At 41.1% G+C, this 21,151-nt stretch overlaps 1 protein-coding gene across 1 annotated transcript in view; it reads left to right on the top strand.

The window, feature by feature from the left end:
* The first annotated feature begins 5,959 nt into the window (after nt 1-5,959).
* Nucleotides 5,960-21,151, top strand: part of LOC309483075 (uncharacterized protein) — a 105,201-nt gene continuing 90,009 nt past the window's right edge. Inside the window, exons 1-8 of the mRNA XM_082148719.1 lie at nt 5,960-6,071; nt 6,326-6,497; nt 11,240-11,310; nt 12,009-12,097; nt 15,682-15,764; nt 15,877-15,964; nt 16,145-16,265; nt 16,380-16,509. Of these exons, the coding sequence (XP_082004845.1) occupies nt 5,997-6,071; nt 6,326-6,497; nt 11,240-11,310; nt 12,009-12,097; nt 15,682-15,764; nt 15,877-15,964; nt 16,145-16,265; nt 16,380-16,509 (829 nt within the window). The 5' untranslated portion in view covers nt 5,960-5,996. The remainder of the gene's footprint in view (nt 6,072-6,325; nt 6,498-11,239; nt 11,311-12,008; nt 12,098-15,681; nt 15,765-15,876; nt 15,965-16,144; nt 16,266-16,379; nt 16,510-21,151) is intronic.

The following is a 21,151-nucleotide window of genomic DNA, read 5'->3' as shown; positions in this document are numbered from 1 at the left end:
GCCTCCATTGAGAACATTTGAGCTTTGTTAATTTGTTTCAAATTTTAAGATGAAAGAACCAGAAACACCACCTTCAACTTCGAGTGATCGTGGCGGTGAGGGTGAGGAAGGAGACCACCCCTGGCCCTACTTAGGCCCGGTCCACACGGAGACGCGTTTCGCTGTATACGTATACATTTTTTATCGTATTGGTGTTTCGTCCACACGGATCCGGCGTTTTCGGAGACTGAAACCGCTATTTTTTGAAACCGGGTCCCAAGGTGGATAAATCTGAAAACGCCGCCCTTGCGTTTTCGTGTGTACGGCCAATCCGTATATTTTGCAAAACGATGATGTCATCACACCAAGTGTCAACTAGTCAGACACCGTTAAGTCACAGCAACTACATTTATGGTTTTTCATATTGTTCAACAAAGTTCTTGATTAAAAAAGAAAAAAAGAAGCTACTGTGCCTAATATTGTTGTTGTATACAGCCATAGTATACACTCTATGAGTATACAGCACGCAAGGTTTATGCGCGAGCTCAAAGTCTTCTTCTCTCCGTTTTTAGTGTATGTCTGAGGCAGAATTACAGCGCCACATACTGGTCTGGCATGTATACTACATCGTTTTGAGTCGGTTTCAGTGGTTTCGTGTGTACGCAGATATTTCTTGAGACGACGCCGTGTTTACGGAAATTTTTTTTTTGAACGAAAAAAAAAAAAAATCGGATAGGGAAAGCTCTGGCTTCGTGTGGATGTGGCCTTAGAATTTTTTTTACTGCGTTAGATTAAACTGAGAAGGGTCACAGCACTTGCATATTGTTGATCTACTGTTAGTTTTAACTGCTTCTATTGTTCTCATTTGTAAGTCGCTTTGGATAAAAGCGTCTGCTATATGAATAAATGTAAATGTAAAGCCAGGTACATAGTAAAGGAAGACATATTACCATTGCTGCGTCCCAATTCGCCTACTTATACTATGCCTAAAAGTATGTACTCTTTATGTGAAGAAAAAGTACATACTTTTAAGTGTGTCACAAAAGAGTAGGCAAGATGCAATATAATGTAGACAACATTGAATAAATAAATATTCGTCAGGTTAGATACTGATAATTAACCACTCAAACCCCTTTATCTAAACCTCTCTACATAACCGCCAGACTCGCGCGTCCTCCATGTCTGTAGTTTTTTAACACTTTTCACTCGTGTTTGTAGTTCTAACCGAATCCTAGTCCAACGCGCAATGGGTTGTGGGCAATATTAGCCGCTAGAGTGCGCATTGATCTGCACTTCGGATTCTGACCGGAAATAGTAGACCATCTGGGTATCTTTGGAACACTCATTTCAACATACTACGATTTGGGATGTACTAATTCTATTTTCGAATACAATTTAGGACGCATAGTATGCGAATTGGGACGCACCGCATGTTGGATGTTTCCCCCAGTGATTTTAGATTTACATATACAAGATGAAATAAAGAGACTTAATCGGAAAGGAAATTGGGCAGATATAGTAGATGAAAGATTGAGAACAATGCATGGGTTTGTTATTGCGATTTTTACTGATGGATCTAAGGAACCTAAGAGTGGAAATACTGGCTTTTCATTTGTTATTCCAGATTTGAAGATAAATATTAGGGAAAGAACATCTGATCATTTAACAGCTGTTTTATATGCATTAATGGATAGAACATAATAAGCTTAAAATGGCAGTAATATGCTCAGATAGTTTATCAGCTCTGGTGTCTTTACAGTCTTTATCATCTCATAACAGACCTGATTTTGTTTATGCTATATGAAACTCTGTACAGATTAAATCATATAGAAATGAGAGTTAGATTTATGTGGATTCCAGCCCATAGGGGAATTGATGGGAATGATACAGCAGATGTTTTAGGAAAGCAAGCTTTAAAATAAGACAGAATAATGGAGGTATCGTATAGTAAAGCAGAAATTAAAACAATAATATGTATTAATATAATGAATATATGGCAAAAAAAAATGGGATGAAGAAAGTAAAGGACGTTATTTATACAGGATAAAACAAGAAGTAGGAAAAATTAAATCAACAAGAAGGACTCCTAGAGAGCAAACCATAATATCAAGGATGAGGTTAGGACATACTGAGTTAAATAAAACAATGTGAGAAAGCATGAAAATAATTTTATTTATTTATTTTAATTTATTTAATAATTTTTTTCTTATTAAGAAAACACAAATCTCTGGCCCACACTCCAGTACAGCAGGTGGCAGATATGCACCTAAATTGTTAGATGCCTCCCGCCAATGAAAAAAGAAGGAAGACAGATTTGTTTGGGCAGAGGGAAGCATGGCTTACCTGCTGCATCACCTCAATTCAAAATGTTCTGATTCAGAACATTTTTGTTTCCTTCTCAGTCGAAGATATTCTTTTTTGTTATCTGTACATTGTAATTCCAGGACTGCTTTCTGTCATTTTATACAGTATGTGTTTTCTTAACTATTGTGTTTGTGCTTGCTATTGTGCTATTTTACTAATGTCAGTCCATCTGTGTTTATAGAAGGACATGTTGTTGACTGCTTAATGTGTATTTCTATTCATGACCTTTGTTGGCATCGCTTGTGGATCCTTTTGGATTTGGCCCACAAGGATTTAGAACAACTTCTGTCTGTGTGAATTTTTTTAATTGTCTCTCTTTTTTGGATTTCTTTATTTTTATTTTTGCTTTATCTCGATTACAAAGGAATCTTTCTTTCAAAGAAGGACTACCTCAAACAAAGTTGCTAGCATAAATCCTATACACTCCCAATATAACTCATTATCTAAGCTATTACTTAATTTATAATTAAGTTGTTGAGTCTTCCAAAAATTCAGATTCAGCCTCTTACCCAGTGTAGTTATTTGTTATAACACAGTGTAGGGTTCCCATTCGAAAGGGAACGTCTCAGGTTGCGACTATCCCTGAAAAGGGGAATGAGACACTGCATCTTTTTGCCATGACATTGGGTCTGCCTACACCTCTTTCTCAGACAAAGAAATTGATTACTTGTGCTACTCTTATACTTCCGGGCACTTTACTAATGATGTCTCGGACTGTCGCCAACCAATCAGGTTGGAATGTCTTCACACGTGCTTCAGACACCGGATATGCTGATGCTTCCTTATAGCATCCATCCAAAACGCAGTGTATTGTTCCCCTTCTCAGGGAAGCATGGTTACAGTCAAAATCTGAGACGTTTTGAGGAAGTATAACCATTAGGGCTGGGAGAAAAAATCGATTCACCTAGCTATCGCAAGTTTTTTATTTTTTATATATGATTCTAAAATCGATTTATTTAATTTATTTATTTTTTATTCCAAAATCTATATTAATTCAAATTCAATTGCTTCACTTTTGTCCTTGCTTGTAGATGAGGTTGACAGAAGTTAGACACTTTTGTTCCAACAGAGGATGAAATGTGTCGTTATCTATAGACTATGAGTGTTGAGTGACGTAATATCCCAAGTGGAAGAGACGTGAGACTGAAAGCACTGAAAAGCCCTCAAGATACTCATATGCTGAGAGAGAGATAAGACAATAGAGCTGCACGATTCATCTTTAAAAGATTGTGATCTCGATTCAAACACCCACGCAATCTTTCAATTCGTCTGTCTATTAAACTTTGACAAAATCATATTGCAACATTCAAAGCTGTGTTGGCGCTGCCGCTGAGTTGACAGCTTCACAGTCTTTTCAACCTCATAGTATCATTATTTCTGTGATGCAATAGTTAAAATTATCATAGAAGTACTTGGATAAAAGTTTAAAGTTTGAACACTGATGTCTACAATAGCGATCAAAATCCGCTTCTGATAGAAACTTGGTGCTTAAAATAACGCATTTATCGATTACATTGTTTCGCCACTAAGTGGCGACAAGTGACACTGAAAAATTGATTTGTTATTGATATTGTTATTCATTAAGAGAATGTAGTGTTGTATAATGCTTCTTGAAATAAAAGTCAGAAAGATGTGATGACTTGTTTTTGTAAATATGACTCATCTTATACATCATGTACAGTGATGTATAAGATGGTTCAAATCATACCTATCTGACCGCTACCATTTTGTCTATTTAAATGGAGAAAAATCGATCATAACTCCAGTAAACTATGGAGTGCCGCAGGGATCTGTGTTAGGCCCTCTGTTATTTTCAATATATATGATGCCACTTGGAAATATTATAAGGAAACATGGAATTAATTTCCATTGTTATGCTGATGACACTCAAATATATATTTCATCAAGGCCGGATGAAAACGCTAAATTTTCCAAATTGACAGAGTGTGTTAAAGATATAAAAGATTGGATGACGCGTAATTTTCTTTTATTAAATCCAGACAAGACAGAGGTAATACTTATCGGTTCAAAAAACCGCCCACAAAACCTCGCACAATACAACTTTAACATCATAGGATGTCCTGTTACTTTATCCGCTACAGTAAAAGACCTGGGTGTTATACTCGATTGCAACCTGTCTTTTGAAAATCATATTTCATATGTTACAAAAACAGCCTTTTTCCACCTTAGAAACATTGCTAAGCTACGTAATATGCTATCAGTTTCTGATGCAGAAAAGTTAGTTCATGCATTCATGACCTCGAGACTGGATTACTGTAATGCCTTATTAGCTGGTTGTCCTGCATCCTCAATAAACAAGCTACAGTTAGTCCAAAATGCCGCCGCTAGAGTTCTTACGAGATCAAGAAAATATGATCATATAACACCGATTTTATCATCACTGCATTGGTTACCTATAAAGTTCCGTATTAATTACAAGGTATTGCTACTGACTTATAAAGCCCTAAACGGCTTAGCTCCAGTCTATTTAACGGATCTTCTATCGCCCTATAATCCATCGCGCTCTTTAAGATCACTAAATTCAAGGCTTTTGGTCATACCTAGGATATTCAGAACCACCAAAGGAGGGAGAGCATTTTCACATTTGGCTCCAAAACTCTGGAATAGTCTTCCTGAGACTGTTCGTTGCTCAGACTCGCTCTCCCAGTTTAAAACTAGATTAAAGTCGCATCTCTTCAGCCAGGCATTCATATAATCCCACAGTTCAAACTACAATCCGGCCTCTAGCTCATAAATGCCAGAGGAGAACTGGCCCCCGACTGAGCCTGGGTTCTCCCAAGGTTTTTTTTCTCCATTAGGTCACCTGATGGAGTTTTAGGACACCATTAGGTCACTTGATGGAGTTTTTCGGTTCCTTGCCACTGTTGCCTTTGGCTTGCTCAGTTGGGGATATTTTGGGGATATTTAATTTAATTTTATCAATCAATAAATTCCTCTTGAAACAAACTTTGTTGTATTATTTAAATTGAATACTGTGAAGCTGCTTTGATACAATCTGTATTGTGAAAAGCGCTATACAAATAAACTTGTCTTGACTTGACAGTCTGTATAAGTGTATGACTGAACTTTTCCTGATGGTGTAGTGTTAAAAAAATTGCTATATATTGCAATATCGAATCGCAATACTTGTAGAATCGCAATTCTTAAAAAAATCGCAATACATATCGTATCGGTACCCAAGTATCGTGATGGTATCGAATCGGGAGATAGGTGTATAGTCCCAGCCCTAATAACCATACGTCAAGATAAGAGTGAATATGACATTCAACTTCTACATCATGGTTCTCAAAAGTAGTTGTTTGTGCATCTACTGCAAATTCTCATTCAGGTCTAGCTCCACTTATGCCATGAAAGGAAAACGTGTCATTCTTTACATGTTTTCTCATTGATTACTTGGTTTTACTCTAAAATGATCACATTACAGAAGAGAAATGGGTTGTAATGCTGTTACCATTTTTATAAATAATTTGACTAAATTTAATTGAGATTATAAAAATTGGTCTTGGTTTGTGTTTGTCAGATTCCTAATCATTGCTCCGAGTGTCTTTCATGTTGGTATGAAAGAACCCATATGGATTCAGGTGGGAGAGGCATTGCTTGGCAAACCTGTGTCCTGTCAGTTAGAAACAGGGATGCATACTCCGATGTCTTCACGGGAGACCAAACCAATCAGCAAAAAAGGACAGTTTGAGGAATTTAAACTTGAGGTAAAGAAATTTAAAAAAAAACATTTAAATGAATAGATAGACCTGCATTTTCTTGTTATTTCATTCCTTATGTTATTTGATTCCAAACGTTTTTCGTAGAATTTAGTTATGTTTAAATAAATATGTAAAATAATTTGCTATCTGGCTGTTCAGATATCATTTTCAAATTTATTGTTGAATAAAAAGTAGAAAAACATAAGCATGCCATTTTAGAAAGTTGTATTAGGCTAATTTCTGTGTGTTTCCTCTTCAAGATATTTGCAAATAAAGTTTCAAAAATTAAATCTATCAATGGAGAGCCTCCTTATCTCAACCTGGCATGTGAAGTTGATGGTCAGAAATGGAAGACTCGCGTCCTGGTCTCCAAGCAGATCGGCTACATCTTTATTCAGACTGACCAACCCATTTACAACCCCACACAGAAAGGTACAGTCAACACTTGTTTACTAATGCCAACAGTAAGATCATTTTAATGAAGCTGGACAGAAAATGAGTCAAAGTTCAAATTTACAAAAGCTGATAGGTAACAAAAATGATGAGAAAATCAGCATGTAAATGTAACCTTATTACTATTATTATTATTATTATTATTATTAAATGTGTATGAAAAGAATGTGTATGACACCTTCAGTAGTATTCACCTTATCAATATCAGAATGAGACTTTTTGTGAAAGACTGCAGTATTTATTTACTTATGTAGTACTTATTTTTTTAACTTGCAGCAAATTTGTATTCAGTTTAGTATCTGTCTAATTTCAGTATAGGTTACATTTACAATAAAAGTACTTATGGATTTCTCACTTTTTGATTCCCATTGGCACAGGTAAAGGTTGTCATAATTGATATACACCAAAAGTTTACTTAGAATGGTTGACAAAATGGAAGTATTGCACAATAAATAAATGAATACATACTGTACATTCATAAAAGTAAAATCACTTTTTTTATGTCTGCTTTTCTAGATAAGGTAAATAACTCTCTAGATAGACTGCAGTTCTAAACATAATTGGGTAGATGAATGTGTCCAGTTCCTTTCTGTCAGTCATGTTCAACGTTTTGTCGATAATAACATTAGGGGTCTAAAGCCGGGTGCACACTGTGCGATTTTGGCCACGATTTGGCCGTCTGAGACAAATTTTGCAAATCTTAAAAGATTCCTCTGATCCTAGGCTAAAATCTGAAGTCTTTGACCGTTAGTTTGACGTTCACAGACAGCCGATTAATGACCGTTGCGATCGAATTTGACCTCCGATGAAATTCTAGCAGTGTCAGAAGATTTGACTCACAGTCTTGCAGTGTGACTTCTCCTACGACGACCGTCAAATTGTTTTTGTTTTTCATGACAAACCATGACCAAAATAAATGTTCAAGATTTTTTTGTAGCCATCATTTCAATCCCGCGTGTAATGCAGTTTCACATCACCGAACATGTCATTTGATTGATGTAAAACTCTGGACAAGTTTTCTTGCGCACGTCCGTTTTTAATGCTTCTTGACTGCTGTACAGTCTGACATCAGTGACAACTGAGATCTTACAGTGTGACATGGCTTAAAGCGAGGATCATGTTCGTACAGTCTGACAAACAACAATCATAAAGGACAATAATAAATCGCAGAGTGTGCACCCGGCTGTACTGGGGAGCCCCAAATACCTCTGAGTTTCACAAAAATGGCTAATGAAATTAGTGAGTGCATGCCTAGCCACTGCCCCGGACACATGGGTATATAAGATGGAGACTGCATTCGTGGATGGTTCATGTCTTCAGAATATGACCATGGCGACATTGTGATCGTGACTCTCCTTCCTCATGAAGGGTGGAGTCCCCTCTGCTGCTACCCAGCCCGGTTCCTCTGCACAGCACAGGGCCTGGTTAGCACTCAGGGAGATCTGAGGATAACAGTGGGACCTCCCACTCCTTCTGCTTGAGTTGCTGGCAGTGCTGCTCGCCCTTTGCCGGTTTCGGCTGCTGCTCTAAGGCAAGCACGTGTTGGTCCAAATGGACAACCCTAGGACAGTTGCGTACATCAACCACCAAGACAGCGTGCACTCACGTCGCATGCCACAACTATGCCGCCATCTCATCCTCTGGAGTCAGCAGCGGCTCAGGTCGCTCCGTGTCATTCACATTCCTGACAAGCTCAATCATGTGGCTAACATGCTCTCACGACAGCTCATGTTCCCAGCAGAATGCAGAATTCATGCCAGGTGGTCCAGCTGATTTGCAGTTGATTCAGGGAGGCCTAGGTAGACCTGTTTGCTTTCCAGGAATCCTCCCACTGCTCGCTCTTTTATTCTCTGACTGAGGCACCCCTCGGCATGGATGCATTGGCACACAGCTGGCCCCACAGCTTTTCCCCAGTGAGCCTGCTTGCAGAGACTTGCAGGGAGGATGAGGAGCAGGTTTTGATGGTTGCGCCTTACTGGCCTACCCGGACCTGGTTCTCTGACTTAATGCTCATTGTGACAGCCATTTGAGCCTTCTCTCACCTGACCTTGAGATCCCAGCCTGGAACATGCCCAAAGTTCCCACCACTCCCTTCCGGGACCAGGTGGTGAACTTGCAAGAGCTGCCCCAGGAGGAAGCAGACCCAGCCCTTGCAGTGTTACTATGTCCCGTTTGTGCCCTGCACATTTACGTGGAACTCACGCAGAGCTTCAGAAGCTCTGAGCAGCTCTTTGTCTGCTTTGATGGGCAGCAGAATGAAAACGCCGTCTCCAAGCAGAGGCTGGCCCACTGGATAGTGGATGCCATTGCCTTGGTGTGCCAAGCCCAAGGCATGCCGTCCCTTCACAAGGAGTGTTGCCCTCCTCCTGGGTTCTAATGCACAGCTCCTCTCTATCAGACATGTGCCGGGCTGCAGGCTGAGTGAAAATCAGATTTCCTAGAATCTAGAAGACTGGCTCCTGGTCTCTCTTGCAGCGCCATTCCCCTCTAGTGGGGGATGCAAGCACCCTCTGTGCTCTCCATGAAAGTTCCCCAGCTGGCAAACCCCGGATTAGAGATTCCTTTGGGCATTCCGATGTCCCTCCTGCCACAACCTTTAACTACCCGCTGAATTGCCGGGACACATTATCGGCTCCTCAGCACAAACCTGAATACTAGATGCAGGCCACCGTCTTAGATACCTGTATGTCCGGGGGAGTGGCTAGGCATGCAAATTCCACTCGCCAATTTCATTGGCCATCAGACATAACATCTCCATTCCCTCATCAGGCAACGAGAGTTACGACAGTGACCAAGATGATTTCTATTCATTAACATCAAGAAATTACAGTATGTCACAATGTGAATAACAAAAACAGTCTTTGTTAAAGGGATAGTTCACTCAGAAATGAAAATTGTGTCATCACTTACTCAACCTCGTGTTGTTCTAAACCTGTATGGGTTTCTCTGTTCTGTTGAACACAAAAGAAGATATAACGCCGGCGCGTTCTGATGGATTTTTTCCTCATGACACAAGTACACTCACAAAAAACAAAAAATCCTTGTGTTTTTTTACAATAAAGAAAATAAACAGTGTGAGCTTTCAGATTTTGCAGTCTCCGCGAATACTTATCACACAAACATTTAATGTACGTCTAAAGGAAGCTTGAAATGTCTACTTTTAAATAAAACCATTCACATTTAAAACAAATATTCTCCAGCAATGTAATCTGTATGAAACTAAAGAGATGTACAATTTCTCCTGGCTCAGCTAATTATCATTAGTGATCACACCCACGCGCAGAGCGCGCTATTCATAAGATCATGTATTGAGGCGATCTATGCGAAATGGTAAACGCCCCCAACAATGCCTTAAAAATCATTAAGTTTCATCATAAGTTTCATGCACTTTCCTGCGCGTTTAAAAGATGGCATGCTACACAGGCGAGGAAGCTCTTTAGCTCGTCCTGGATAGTGACGAAGAGATCGCATTTTCCTCAGAAGAGGAGCGGGACTCCGACAATAAACGTTTGCATTTTGAATAGCGACTTGATCCAGCCATGGATACAATTTCGGATGAGTACGTTTTTATTTATATTCGTTGGATTATTTCCAGACTTCTATTTGGATATATTTTTAAAATGCAATTTATTCCTGTGATTAATTATTACTCCAGTCTTTCACACGATCCTCCAGAAATCATTTCAATATGCTCATTTGATGCTCATGAAACATTTCTTATTATTATGAATGTTGAAAACAGTTGTGTGTAAAAAAAAAAATCTAGGATTCTTTGATGAATAGAAAGTTCAAAAGAACAGCATTTATCTGAAATAGAAATCTATTGTAACATTATTCACTACTGTTCAAAAGTTTGGGCTCAGTAAGAGTTTAGTTTTTTTGTTGCTGTTGTTGTTGTTTTTTAAATAAATTAATACTTTTATTCAATGAGGATGCCTTATATTGATACATTTTTTTATGTTAAAAAATATTTCTATTTCAGATAAATGTTATTTTGAACTTTCAGTTCATCGAAGAATCCTGCATTTCTTTTTTTTTTTTTTTTACACAACTGTTTTCAACATTGATAATAATCCAAAATGTTTCTTGTGCAGCAAATCATATTAGAATTATTTCTGAATGATCATGTGACACTGTAGACTGGAGTAATGGTGCTGAAATTTTTGATCACAGGAATAAATTGCATTTTAATATATATTTAAATAGAAAACATTTATTTTAAATTGTAAAAATAAACAGTTGTTGCTTTATTTTGGATCAACTAAATGCAGCCTTGGTGAGCAGAAGATACTTATTTAAAAGTCACATTCCTCATTGATATTCCCAGGGAGGGTCTTTGTCTCTTCAGGTGTGAATCACAGCATTATTCATGATGTTTCATGCCCTCCACGCATATCAGCCATTCTGACAATAAGTGTCTTAAAGTTAAATGACTATATTGTTTTGTATGAAGCAGTGATCAGGATGATTTTCACATCAAAATAATTCACGCAAAATAATAATAATAGTGTATCTCAGGTCCTAACTGAAAAAAAAAAAGAAGAAAAAAATTCTGGTTCCTACCAAATTAACTAGTTCATTTTAGTTGGCCCCAGAGGTGAAAGAACTACACATTTTCCATTTAGTCTCTCAGGCCTAATGTATATGTAGCATGTCACAAGTCAAAAATTCATGTATGTATATTACTGCTTTGTTTTTACCTGGTTTACTGTGTTTCTCAGTTTTGTTCAGGGTCTTCACTCTGGACCACTCCATGCGACCAAAATCAATGATAGTTCTTGTCTCTATATATGTAAGTATGAAAGTACTAACACATTCTCTTACTGTCAATAATTCATTCTCTGAGGTTTTTTTTTCTTTTGTGTGTGTGTGTGTGTGTGATTATCTCATGAAATAGGATTATTCCTGTAGCTTAAATTCTTGCCATAATGTATTGAGCAAAAATAAACTGTATGCTATTAGTATACTTATTTTAAACTAAAAATAAGAAAGGATGCTTTCAGTCTGCGTTTTGTCTACTTCTCAGAAATATACTTTATGTACCTCTCCGAAATATACTTAAAATGACACTTAAGTACAATTGACTCATACTGACTGAGAAAAGTCTAAGTATATTTGGCCTATACTTGCACTCAATCTTTGATCAAGATATACTTAAACGCATAGTTAAGTATGCGAAGTATACTTGGCTTGTAGTTGTTTACTATTTTGATTAATAGCCTATTAAATACATTTTTCACATTGTTTTATATACTGTCTTACAAACTTACATTGTTAAAAAATATTGATTTATGAAAAAGCTCTAGGACTGAAACTTTGGGGGTATTGATGGAAGCGATCTACTCCATTTAAGGATTTTGATAAATTTTGATCATCATTCTAAATCCGTTCGGACATAGTCTTTGACAAATAAGTGATTTTCTCAGCTTTTTGTTAAGTGTATTTTTACAAGGGATGTAAGAGATGCCTAACTGACCTTTATATCCTCAGAATGCTGCTGGGAACAAGGTCAAGAAATCGACACACAAAGTTTTAGATGGCATTCTGTCAATGAGCTACCACATCCCTGATATTTCAAAGTACAGTCAATCTCATTTTCTATCTTAGTTAAATACCTTGAAGTATAAAATCTCTGATATTTACGGAAATAAATATTACTATGCTAGTCAGTCTTTTAAGATGGCACCATTCTGAAGCTGCTGTATCAGCCCATATACAGTGGATATAAAAAGTCTACACACTCCTGTTAAAATGCCAGGTTCTTGTGATGTAAAAGAATGAGACAAAGATAAATCATGTTAGAACTTTTTCCACCTTTAATGTGACCTATAATGTGAACAATTCAATTGAAAAACAAACTGAAATCTTTGAGGGGGAAAAATAAAGAACTCTTAACTAATAACACCCTTAAACTGATACTGATACTGATACTTGAAGCACCCTTTGATTACAGCACTCATTCTTTTTGGGTAGGAGTCTGTTAGCATGGCACATCTTGATTGATCTTAAACGTTAATCTTCTTCTGGTGAAGCCATGCTTTTGTGGATTTGGATGTGTGCTTTGCGTCGTTGTCGTGCTGAAAGGTGAACTTCCTCTTCATCTTCAGCTTTCTAACGGACGCCTGAAGGTTTTGTGCCAAAATTGCCTGGTATTTGGAACTGTTCATAATTCCCTCCACCTTGACTAATGCGCCGGTTCCAGCTGAAGAGAAACTGTCCCAAAGCATGATGCTGCCACCACCATGCTTCACTGTGGGTATGGTGTTCTTTGGGTGATGTGCAGTGTTGTTTTTGCGGCAGACATACCTTTTGGAATTATGGCCAAAAAGTTCAACCTTGGTTTCATTAGACCGTTTAGTTTAGCCGTAAAGAAAATGACCCACATGATGACCTTTCACCTGACGAACTCAACCGGGAAGATTCCTCACGCTGCACGCGCATTTTTAAAATTCGCGCGGCTGCGCACTACCGGACGATATCTTCAACTCTGCGGCTGCTGGTAAGTGGTGTTTCATTCTCAGCAAAGTGCTTATGATGTTTGTTTACTTATTATTATTATTTTACAAGAACGACGTGAAGAGAGCATGCAGAAATGTTGTTTACATTGCTGTCTGTGTGTAGGCTGTAGAAGTAACGTTAGCTTGCTGTTTAGGGAGAAAAGTTTCACTGGTGTCGAGGGGTCTGGTCTTTTTATGTTATTTATACTTTAAACTATTATTATTATTACAATATTTATTTAAAAAACGTAGAGTGCCTTAAAAATTATCACAACACTGGTAAGACTTACCAGTATCTTATGTTTTGTGTGCAGCAGCCTCTGTGAACATCTCACCTAGCTGGGCAGAATCTGCAGCTTTACAGCAGGTCAGTGAGCTAGTGAGCCAGTTCTAAACACTGTCAGCAATCTTTACATCTTGTCATGGTCACATAAAAATTGTTTAATCAGCCAATATATCTCCTATATGTTTGTTTTAATGTCTACAGTCTCAGATCAGCTCCAGCAGTATCATCATCAGCAGTAACAACAACAGCAACAGCAAAGGCAGCAAACTCACTTAAGGACTTTAGTAAGTATTTACCAGAACAGGTACAGTATCACATTAATGTTAAAAATATTGTAAAGTATTAATTGCTGTATTTTTTTTCTGTTTGCTTTGTTTTTATTTTCATTGTATAAATGCAACTCTTGTATTTTTGTAAATCAGTTTATGCCATGAAAGTAGCCACAGATGCTGACATGGCATTAAATAAAACTATACTGTACTGAACGAAACATGGGCCACGTTGATTTTGTCCTACACAGTTTACTATAACAGCTGTTCTTTATTATTCTGTAGGCTATAACAGAGAAGGAAAAGCCATCAGGTTGGGGCAACTTAAGATACTTCAGTTTCTAATCCCAGAGTTATTAATATGTACACATAATTATTTTATTTTTTTTACTTTTAAATTTAAAATTTGTCTTTTCTGTTCTGTTTCTTTTTCAAAACTGCATCAATGCATTTGCTGCCGTATCGATACAGAATCATCCATATTGATATATTGCTGTATTGATATTTTGAGCACAGCCCTATTTAAAGCCTTGTTCCATGTGCCCCCTTTTATACTTTGAGCACCTGCCCCTCCAGAGGTCTCTGCACGGCCCTGCCCATAGCCCATTCATATGAAGAATACGGGAGATTGTTGTCACATGTAGCATTCCTGAAGTTCCTTTAATGTTGCTGTAGGCCTCTTGGAAGCCTCCCTGACCAGTTTTCTTCTCGTCTTTTCATAAATTTTCATAAATTTTAAACGTCCAGTTCTTGGTAATGTCTCTGTTGTGCCATATTTTCTCCACTTGATGATGACTGTCTTCACTGTGTTCCCATGGTATATCTAATGCTTTGGAAATTCTTTTGTACCCTTCTCCTGACTGATATCTTTCAACAATGAGATCCCTCTGCTTTGGAAGCTCTCTGCAGACCATGGCTTTTGCTTTGAGATGCAACTAAGAAAATGTCAGAAAAATCCTACTAGAACAGGGCTGCGTTCAGCCCCGACAAAACATTGCACAACGTTTTTTAAACAGAAACGGTGATGCGTTGAACACACTGTTCTGATGACGCAAGAGTTGCAACTATGGCAGCTGAGAAGGCCATTCTTTGTGTTCTTTGTGAAGAATTTTCGGAGCCTGATGAAGTCAGTATAAATATGTGTTTAATACTACAAAATATGCCCGATGTTACAGTTACTGCACTTGCCGCCCAGAACAAAAGAGAACATCCCAATTGAGTGAAGGGATTGCTGAAACTGAAATGGAAGCACACATCTTACCAAATTCAGACTAAAACACATCTATTTAGCCTCATATACTGACTTTATTTGTAGTTCATACTGTTTTAATACCCTGTATTTTCTTTCTCATTTTTAGGAAAAGCACTTAATTACCATTGTTTATTTCTATACCAAATGTCACACACTTGCAATGAAGCAAAAAATATAAACAACTACATCATTATGTTGATATCCTATATTTTTACAATAAAACTTATGACAAACATGTCTTCTAATATCCTCAGTTGTTGCGTATACCGAGCTGCATCGAACACATTTGTAAATTACTTTCCTTGAACCCATTGTGCGAGTTCACTTTAATACCGCGTGCTTTATATACATGTTGCTGCTGATTGGACTGCAGTTCTGACACACCCACCAAACAAGAGAAAACGTATCTCAACACCGGTGCACGCCGTTTCCAGGAAACATGATGTTCAACCCGGAAACCGTAGAAAAAAGTTGCGCACCGTTTTGAACTTGAACATGCCCCTGCTAAACTTTATTTGTGATTAATCAGAGTGATGGCAGGTGTGTAATGACTTCTATTTAACATGAGTTTGAATGTGATTGGTTAATTCTGAACACAGCCACATCCCCAGTTATAAGAGGGTGTGCACACTTATGCAACCAGGTCATTGTAAGGTTTTTATTTTTATTTTATTTTCCTCAAAGTTTTCAGTTTGTTTTTCAATTGAACTGTTCACGTTATAGGTCACATAAAAAGTGAAAAAAGTTCTGACATGATTTATCTTTGTCTCATTCTTTTACATCACAAGAACCTGCCATTTTAACAGGGGTGTGTAGACTTTTTATATCCACTGTAAGATGTTTATTTCAATTTCTCCAGACCTGGTGTATGGAAGATTACAGCACATTACAACGGTGATGAGAAAAATCCTGCAGTGTGTGAATTCAGGGTCCAGAAATTTGGTAAATGAAATATATATATAAAAAATATATAATTGATATATATATATAAACAAATAACTTTATTCACAGATATCGTATTGCATCTAACTCAAATACAATACATTTTTGTCAGTTCCTCCCAGTTTTGAGGTTACTGTTCAGTCAGAGAAAACCTTTATGCTTGTGAATGCGAAGACATTCACATTCACCATTCAAGCCTCGTAAGTTCACATTCAGTTCAAATAACACTCTTCAAGAGATAGTTTACCCCAAAATAAGAATTTTGTCATTATTTACCAAACCTGTATTTTGAGGTGAACTGTTCTATTAATGGTATCAATGTGAAATTACTCAATTTGAGACAGTAGATTAAAAAAGTTTTATTTTTAATCATTTGAAAGATACACATATGGCAAGGTAATTGATGGTGCTTTCAACTGTTGGTTTGGGATGAAAAAAGACGAGTCACAAAATAATCCTGGAGAAATCAAATTCATCAAGGGACTGGAGAAAACTGGATCTGTGAGTAGAAACCGTTATCTATTGAATCGCCAAGAAGAGTAAGTACACTCATAGATTACTATATACTCATAGATCACTCTTTAATATTGTTTCATGGTGTTTTCCCCTTTTTAGGTGAAAGGAGGCCGTGCTGAGATTACAGTTACAATTTCAGAAATAAAGCAACTCCTGGATTCAACATTAGAAAATTTGGCTGTGATTCAGGCCCAATTCTACATTGCTGTCACAGTCACAGATATTTTAAGTAATCAATCGTGACACAAGACATGAAATGATTTTTGTCAAAGTTAATTGAACTTTAAAGACTAAGGGCCAGATTTATTAACAGCTTGTGCCAATACAAACCCTCTTTTGGCGTTAAAACTACTGTTATGATTTACTAAAGACACGCAATGAGGCATGCACAGATATTTTTGCAGCTGACCTTATTGCATATGCATTTGTTGGATTTTCCCTTTCATAGGCATAATGAAATATACAGATTTGCTAAGGTTTTCTGTATATACTGGTATTTGCGCCATTATTTAACATTGAACAAAAAAAGAGTCTTAATCTATTTTGCTCTTGACATGGCTGCATCTATCTTCTTTTTGTGTCAGTTCCCTGTCAAGGGAACTCGACTGCGTCAATGACACTTTGGGGACACTCCCTTAGCGTATGAATGAAAACTAATCCAATCCTATTGGCGTTGCGTCGTGACGAAATGAGTGACGGCATAGGCGGAAGCTAGATAAGGACACCGGCACAGCATAGAGTTAGCTTTAGCTCTTCAGAAAGTGCTCTCTGTTGTGTGTGATCTGAAAAGAAATTGTTTGTTGTTAGGAGATGGCAAGCGAGGATCAGTTTAGGTTATGTGTGCACCCTTGCCCGCGCTATATTACGGGCGGGGACACTCATGACTTGTGTGTTGAATGTTTGGGAGCGCAGCACGCCCAGGCAGCTCTCGAGGGGACTGCCTGCGGCCACTGTGAAGCACTCCCGATCAGAGTGCTGCGCTCCCGGCTGGCTATATTCGATGAAGCCGGCCAACCTCGCGCTCCCCGCGGTTCTGGTCGTGGGGCTCGCAGAGGGAGCTAGCAGACGCGATCGAGACTGCTTCGGCACCTTCTCGATCCACAACGAGTTGTGTAAGTCATGGAACAGGCCGTATTCTTCTCACCTGTCTAATCCCCCGATATTGGACTATTGTAATATTGTGGGGGTTAAGGAGAATGGTTATGGGATGATGCCGCCGGTCGAGGAGCCCTTGGCCAACTATCTTTCACCTGATGCGGCTTCATCCCTCAAAGCCCCGGCTCTGCCCTCTAAGCCATGTCGCATGACATCTGGCTTAGTGGGCAGGGCATACATGGCGGCGGGTCGGGCTGGTGCGAGCCTGCACACCATGGCTATTTTACAGGCCTACCAAGCAGACCTGCTAAGGGACATTGATGAGGGCGAGGGCCCGACACCTGAGGATGTCGCTGAGCTGCGCAGAGCCACAGACCTGTCTCTCCGGGTTTACGAAGGAGACGGCCCGTGCTATTGGGCGCTCCTTGGCAGCTCTCGTAACCACGGAGAGGCATCTGTGGCTAAATCTTTCTGGAATTAAGGAGAAAGATAGGGCTTTTCTTCTGGATGTCCCTGTCTCGGCGTCTGGTCTGTTCGGCGACGCGGTTAATGCGGTCGTCGACAGATTTCAGGAAGCTAAGAAGCAGAGAGCAGCTTTTAAGCAGTACATCCCTCGCCGCTCAAGGTCCAAGAAGACGGCTGCTGGTGGCCGGCCTCAGCCGTCTTCAGGCTCCTCGTACAGACGGGACCAGAAAGAGAGTGTCGCTTCTAGAGCTCCCCCTCAGAGAGCTTGGGACTCTAGACGGCGCTCTCACCCACAGCCTCCTGAGAGGACAGATTAAAGAACTGTTCTTCAGGCAAGAAAGGCTAAGGGAAAGAGGTCCTAATGTCTGTGGAACCTCTAAGGGCCGCCCCCCACGAGAGAAAGCGATCGAGATCCCGCCGCCTATGGCGCTTCGGGACACATTCGTTTCCGGCGAACGCATCCTGCTCTGTCCACCCCGCGAGCTTGTGGCCAGGGAGCATTTGCGTTCGCACAACGAGAGTCGTTTTCGACCAGTCCCTGCCAGTCCTTCGCTTCAGGGAATCGTCAAGGGCTCTCGCAAAACACTCGACACCAGCCCCGAGGGTTCCCTTGGTGAATTTTGCCGAGGCATGGCAAAACCTCTCCAACATATCACCTTGGGTCCTGCGTACTGTAGAAAAGGGGTACAGACTGCAGTTCCGCATGCGCCCACCCAAGTTCAACGGGGTGCTCTGGACTGCAGTGTACCCAGAGCAGGGTCTAGTGTTAGAACAAGAAGTTCACTCGCTGCTGGCAAAAGAGGCCATAGAGTATGTTCCTCCACCAGACAGGGAGTCCGGGTTCTACAGCCGGTATTTCATAGTTCCAAAGAAGGATGGAGGGTTGCGTCCGATTCTAGATCTAAGGCATCTGAATCAGTCTCTGAGGAGATTCAGGTTCAAGATGCTCACCATTCCCATGATCGTGAACCAAATCAGGTCCGAGGACTGGTTTGTCACGATAGATCTGAAGGACGCATACTTCCACGTCTCCATCCTTCCCTCTCACAGGAAGTTCCTGAGGTTCGCTTTTGGGGGCAAGGCGTACCAGTATCGGGTTCTTCCATTCGGCCTAGCTCTCTCCCCTTGCACATTTACCAAGTGCATGGATGCCGCTCTGGCCCCGCTAAGGCTCCAGGGCATCCGTGTGCTAAACTACATTGACGACTGGCTCATTTTGGCCCAGTCTCGAGATATGGCGGTTCGGCATCGAGATGTCGTCCTTGGCCACATTCAAAGCTTGGGGTTGAGACTCGGTTTTGATGCGGGCACAGCTGTCTCCTGCACGGATCGAGTTCATCCTGGCCACGGTGTCCGGGTTAAAGCTAGGCCAAGCCATCACTGTGAAACATTTTCAAAGAGTGTTAGGGCTCATGGCAGCAGCATCCACCGTGATTCCTTTTGGCCTGCGGCACATGAGGGCCCTACAGTGGTGGTTGAAAACCAAGGGGAAATCCATTTCGCATGATAAGGGTTACGCGCAAATGTCTTCGTTCCCTATCAATGTGGAAGAAGCCTTGGTTTCTGTCCCAAGGGCCTCTTTTGGGAGCGTCATGTCACCGTTTCGACAGACGCGTCCCTCACGGGCTGGGGCACGGTCATGGACGGCCGCTTTACAAGAGGTCTGTGGCAGAACCAACATTCCTCCTGGCACATAATTTGCCTTGAGATGTTGGCGGTTTTCCGGGCTCTGAGGAGCTTTCTCCCAGATCTCAAGGGTCACCACGTTCTTGTGAGAACAGACAATATGTCAGTGGTGTCCTATTTAAACCATCAGGGGGGACTGAGGTCACACCCTCTATGCAGACTGGCGCATCAGATTCTCCTCTGGTCTCAAGGGAAACTGTTGTCTCTCAGAGCAATGTACGTCCCAGGGGACCAAAACCTAGGAGCAGACGTCCTGTCGAGGCAGGGGCTGAGGCCCGGGGAATGGAGGCTCCACCTGGATGTGGTGGAGTCAATATGTCAGAGGTTCGGCCCAGTGGAAGTGGATTTATTTGCGTCTCGAGAGACGACCCACTGTCCACTGTGGTTCTCCCTCACTCATCCAGCCCCGCTGGGGTTGGATGCCATGGTGCAGACGTGGCCGAGGCTGCGTCTGTATGCTTTTCCCCCGATCGCTCTGCTCCCGGGAGTTCTAGAGAGGGTCCGTCGCGACGGGGTCAGTCTTCTGTTCGTAGCCCCGTTGTGGCCGGCCCGAGTATGGTTCTCGGACATCATATCACTCCTGGACGGCCCTCCATGGGAGATTCCCATCAGGAGGGACCTGCTGTCACAGGCGGAGGGCTCAATATTTCACCCTCGCCCAGAGCTGTGGAGTCTTTGGGTCTGGCCCCTGAAGGGCCACAGTACCTAGAAGCTGGTCTGTCAGCAGGAGTGACTGAGACCATACTAAGCTCTAGAGCTCCCTCCATGACGAAATTGTACGGCCTAAAGTGGAATGTCTTCACCACATGGTGTAGACAACGTGAAGTGGATCCAGTTAACTGCCCAGTGGCTTCAGTGCTGGAGTTCCTCCAAGATCGCTTCTCTGCTGGTCTTACCCCGTCCACACTTAAGGTGTACGTGGCTGCCATTGCGGCGTTCCATGCTCCTCTGGGTGATGGGCCGCTGGGAAGACAACAGCTGGTCGTACGTTTCCTCCATGGGGCTCGGAGGATGAGACCTGCGGCTCGTTCCAGGGTTCCCACCTGGGACCTGGCAGTGGTTCTCGAAGGGCTGGTCGAGGCCCCCTTCGAACCTCTGGAGTCGGCTGAGGCCAAGAACCTGTCCTTGAAGGTGGCTTTCCTGTTGGCCATTACCTCTCTGAGGAGGCTAGGGGATCTTCAGGCGCTCTCTCTATCTCACGGGTGCCTGGAGTTTGCTCCAGGCGACATCAGAGCCATCCTTCATCCTAGGCCGGGCTATCTACCTAAGGTTCCATCCAATGTGGCTCGGCCTGTGGTTCTGCAGGCTTTCCATCCTCCACCTCATGAGACGGCGGTCGAAGAAAGACTTCATCGGCTCTGCCCCATCAGAGCTCTCAGAATCTATATTCAGAGGTCCTCTTCGTGGCGGAAGTCGGACCAGTTGCTGGTGTGTTTCGGATCGCCCAAGAAGGGGCTTCCTGCCTCCAAGCCCACCATCAGTAACTGGATCGTTCAGGCTATATCTTCGGCCTACCAGGTGCGCAATCTGCCTTCACCTCTGGCCGTGAGGGCTCATTCTACCAGAGGCATGGCGTCCCCAAGAGCCCTCCTTTCTGGGGCTCCCATCAAAGAAGTCTGCGATGC

This window comes from Leuciscus leuciscus (assembly GCF_965113295.1).
Source record: "Leuciscus leuciscus genome assembly, chromosome: 20".
Taxonomy (NCBI): domain Eukaryota; kingdom Metazoa; phylum Chordata; class Actinopteri; order Cypriniformes; family Leuciscidae; genus Leuciscus; species Leuciscus leuciscus.
Note: the sequence above shows the minus strand (reverse complement) of the source record. Positions and strands in the feature narration are given on the sequence as shown.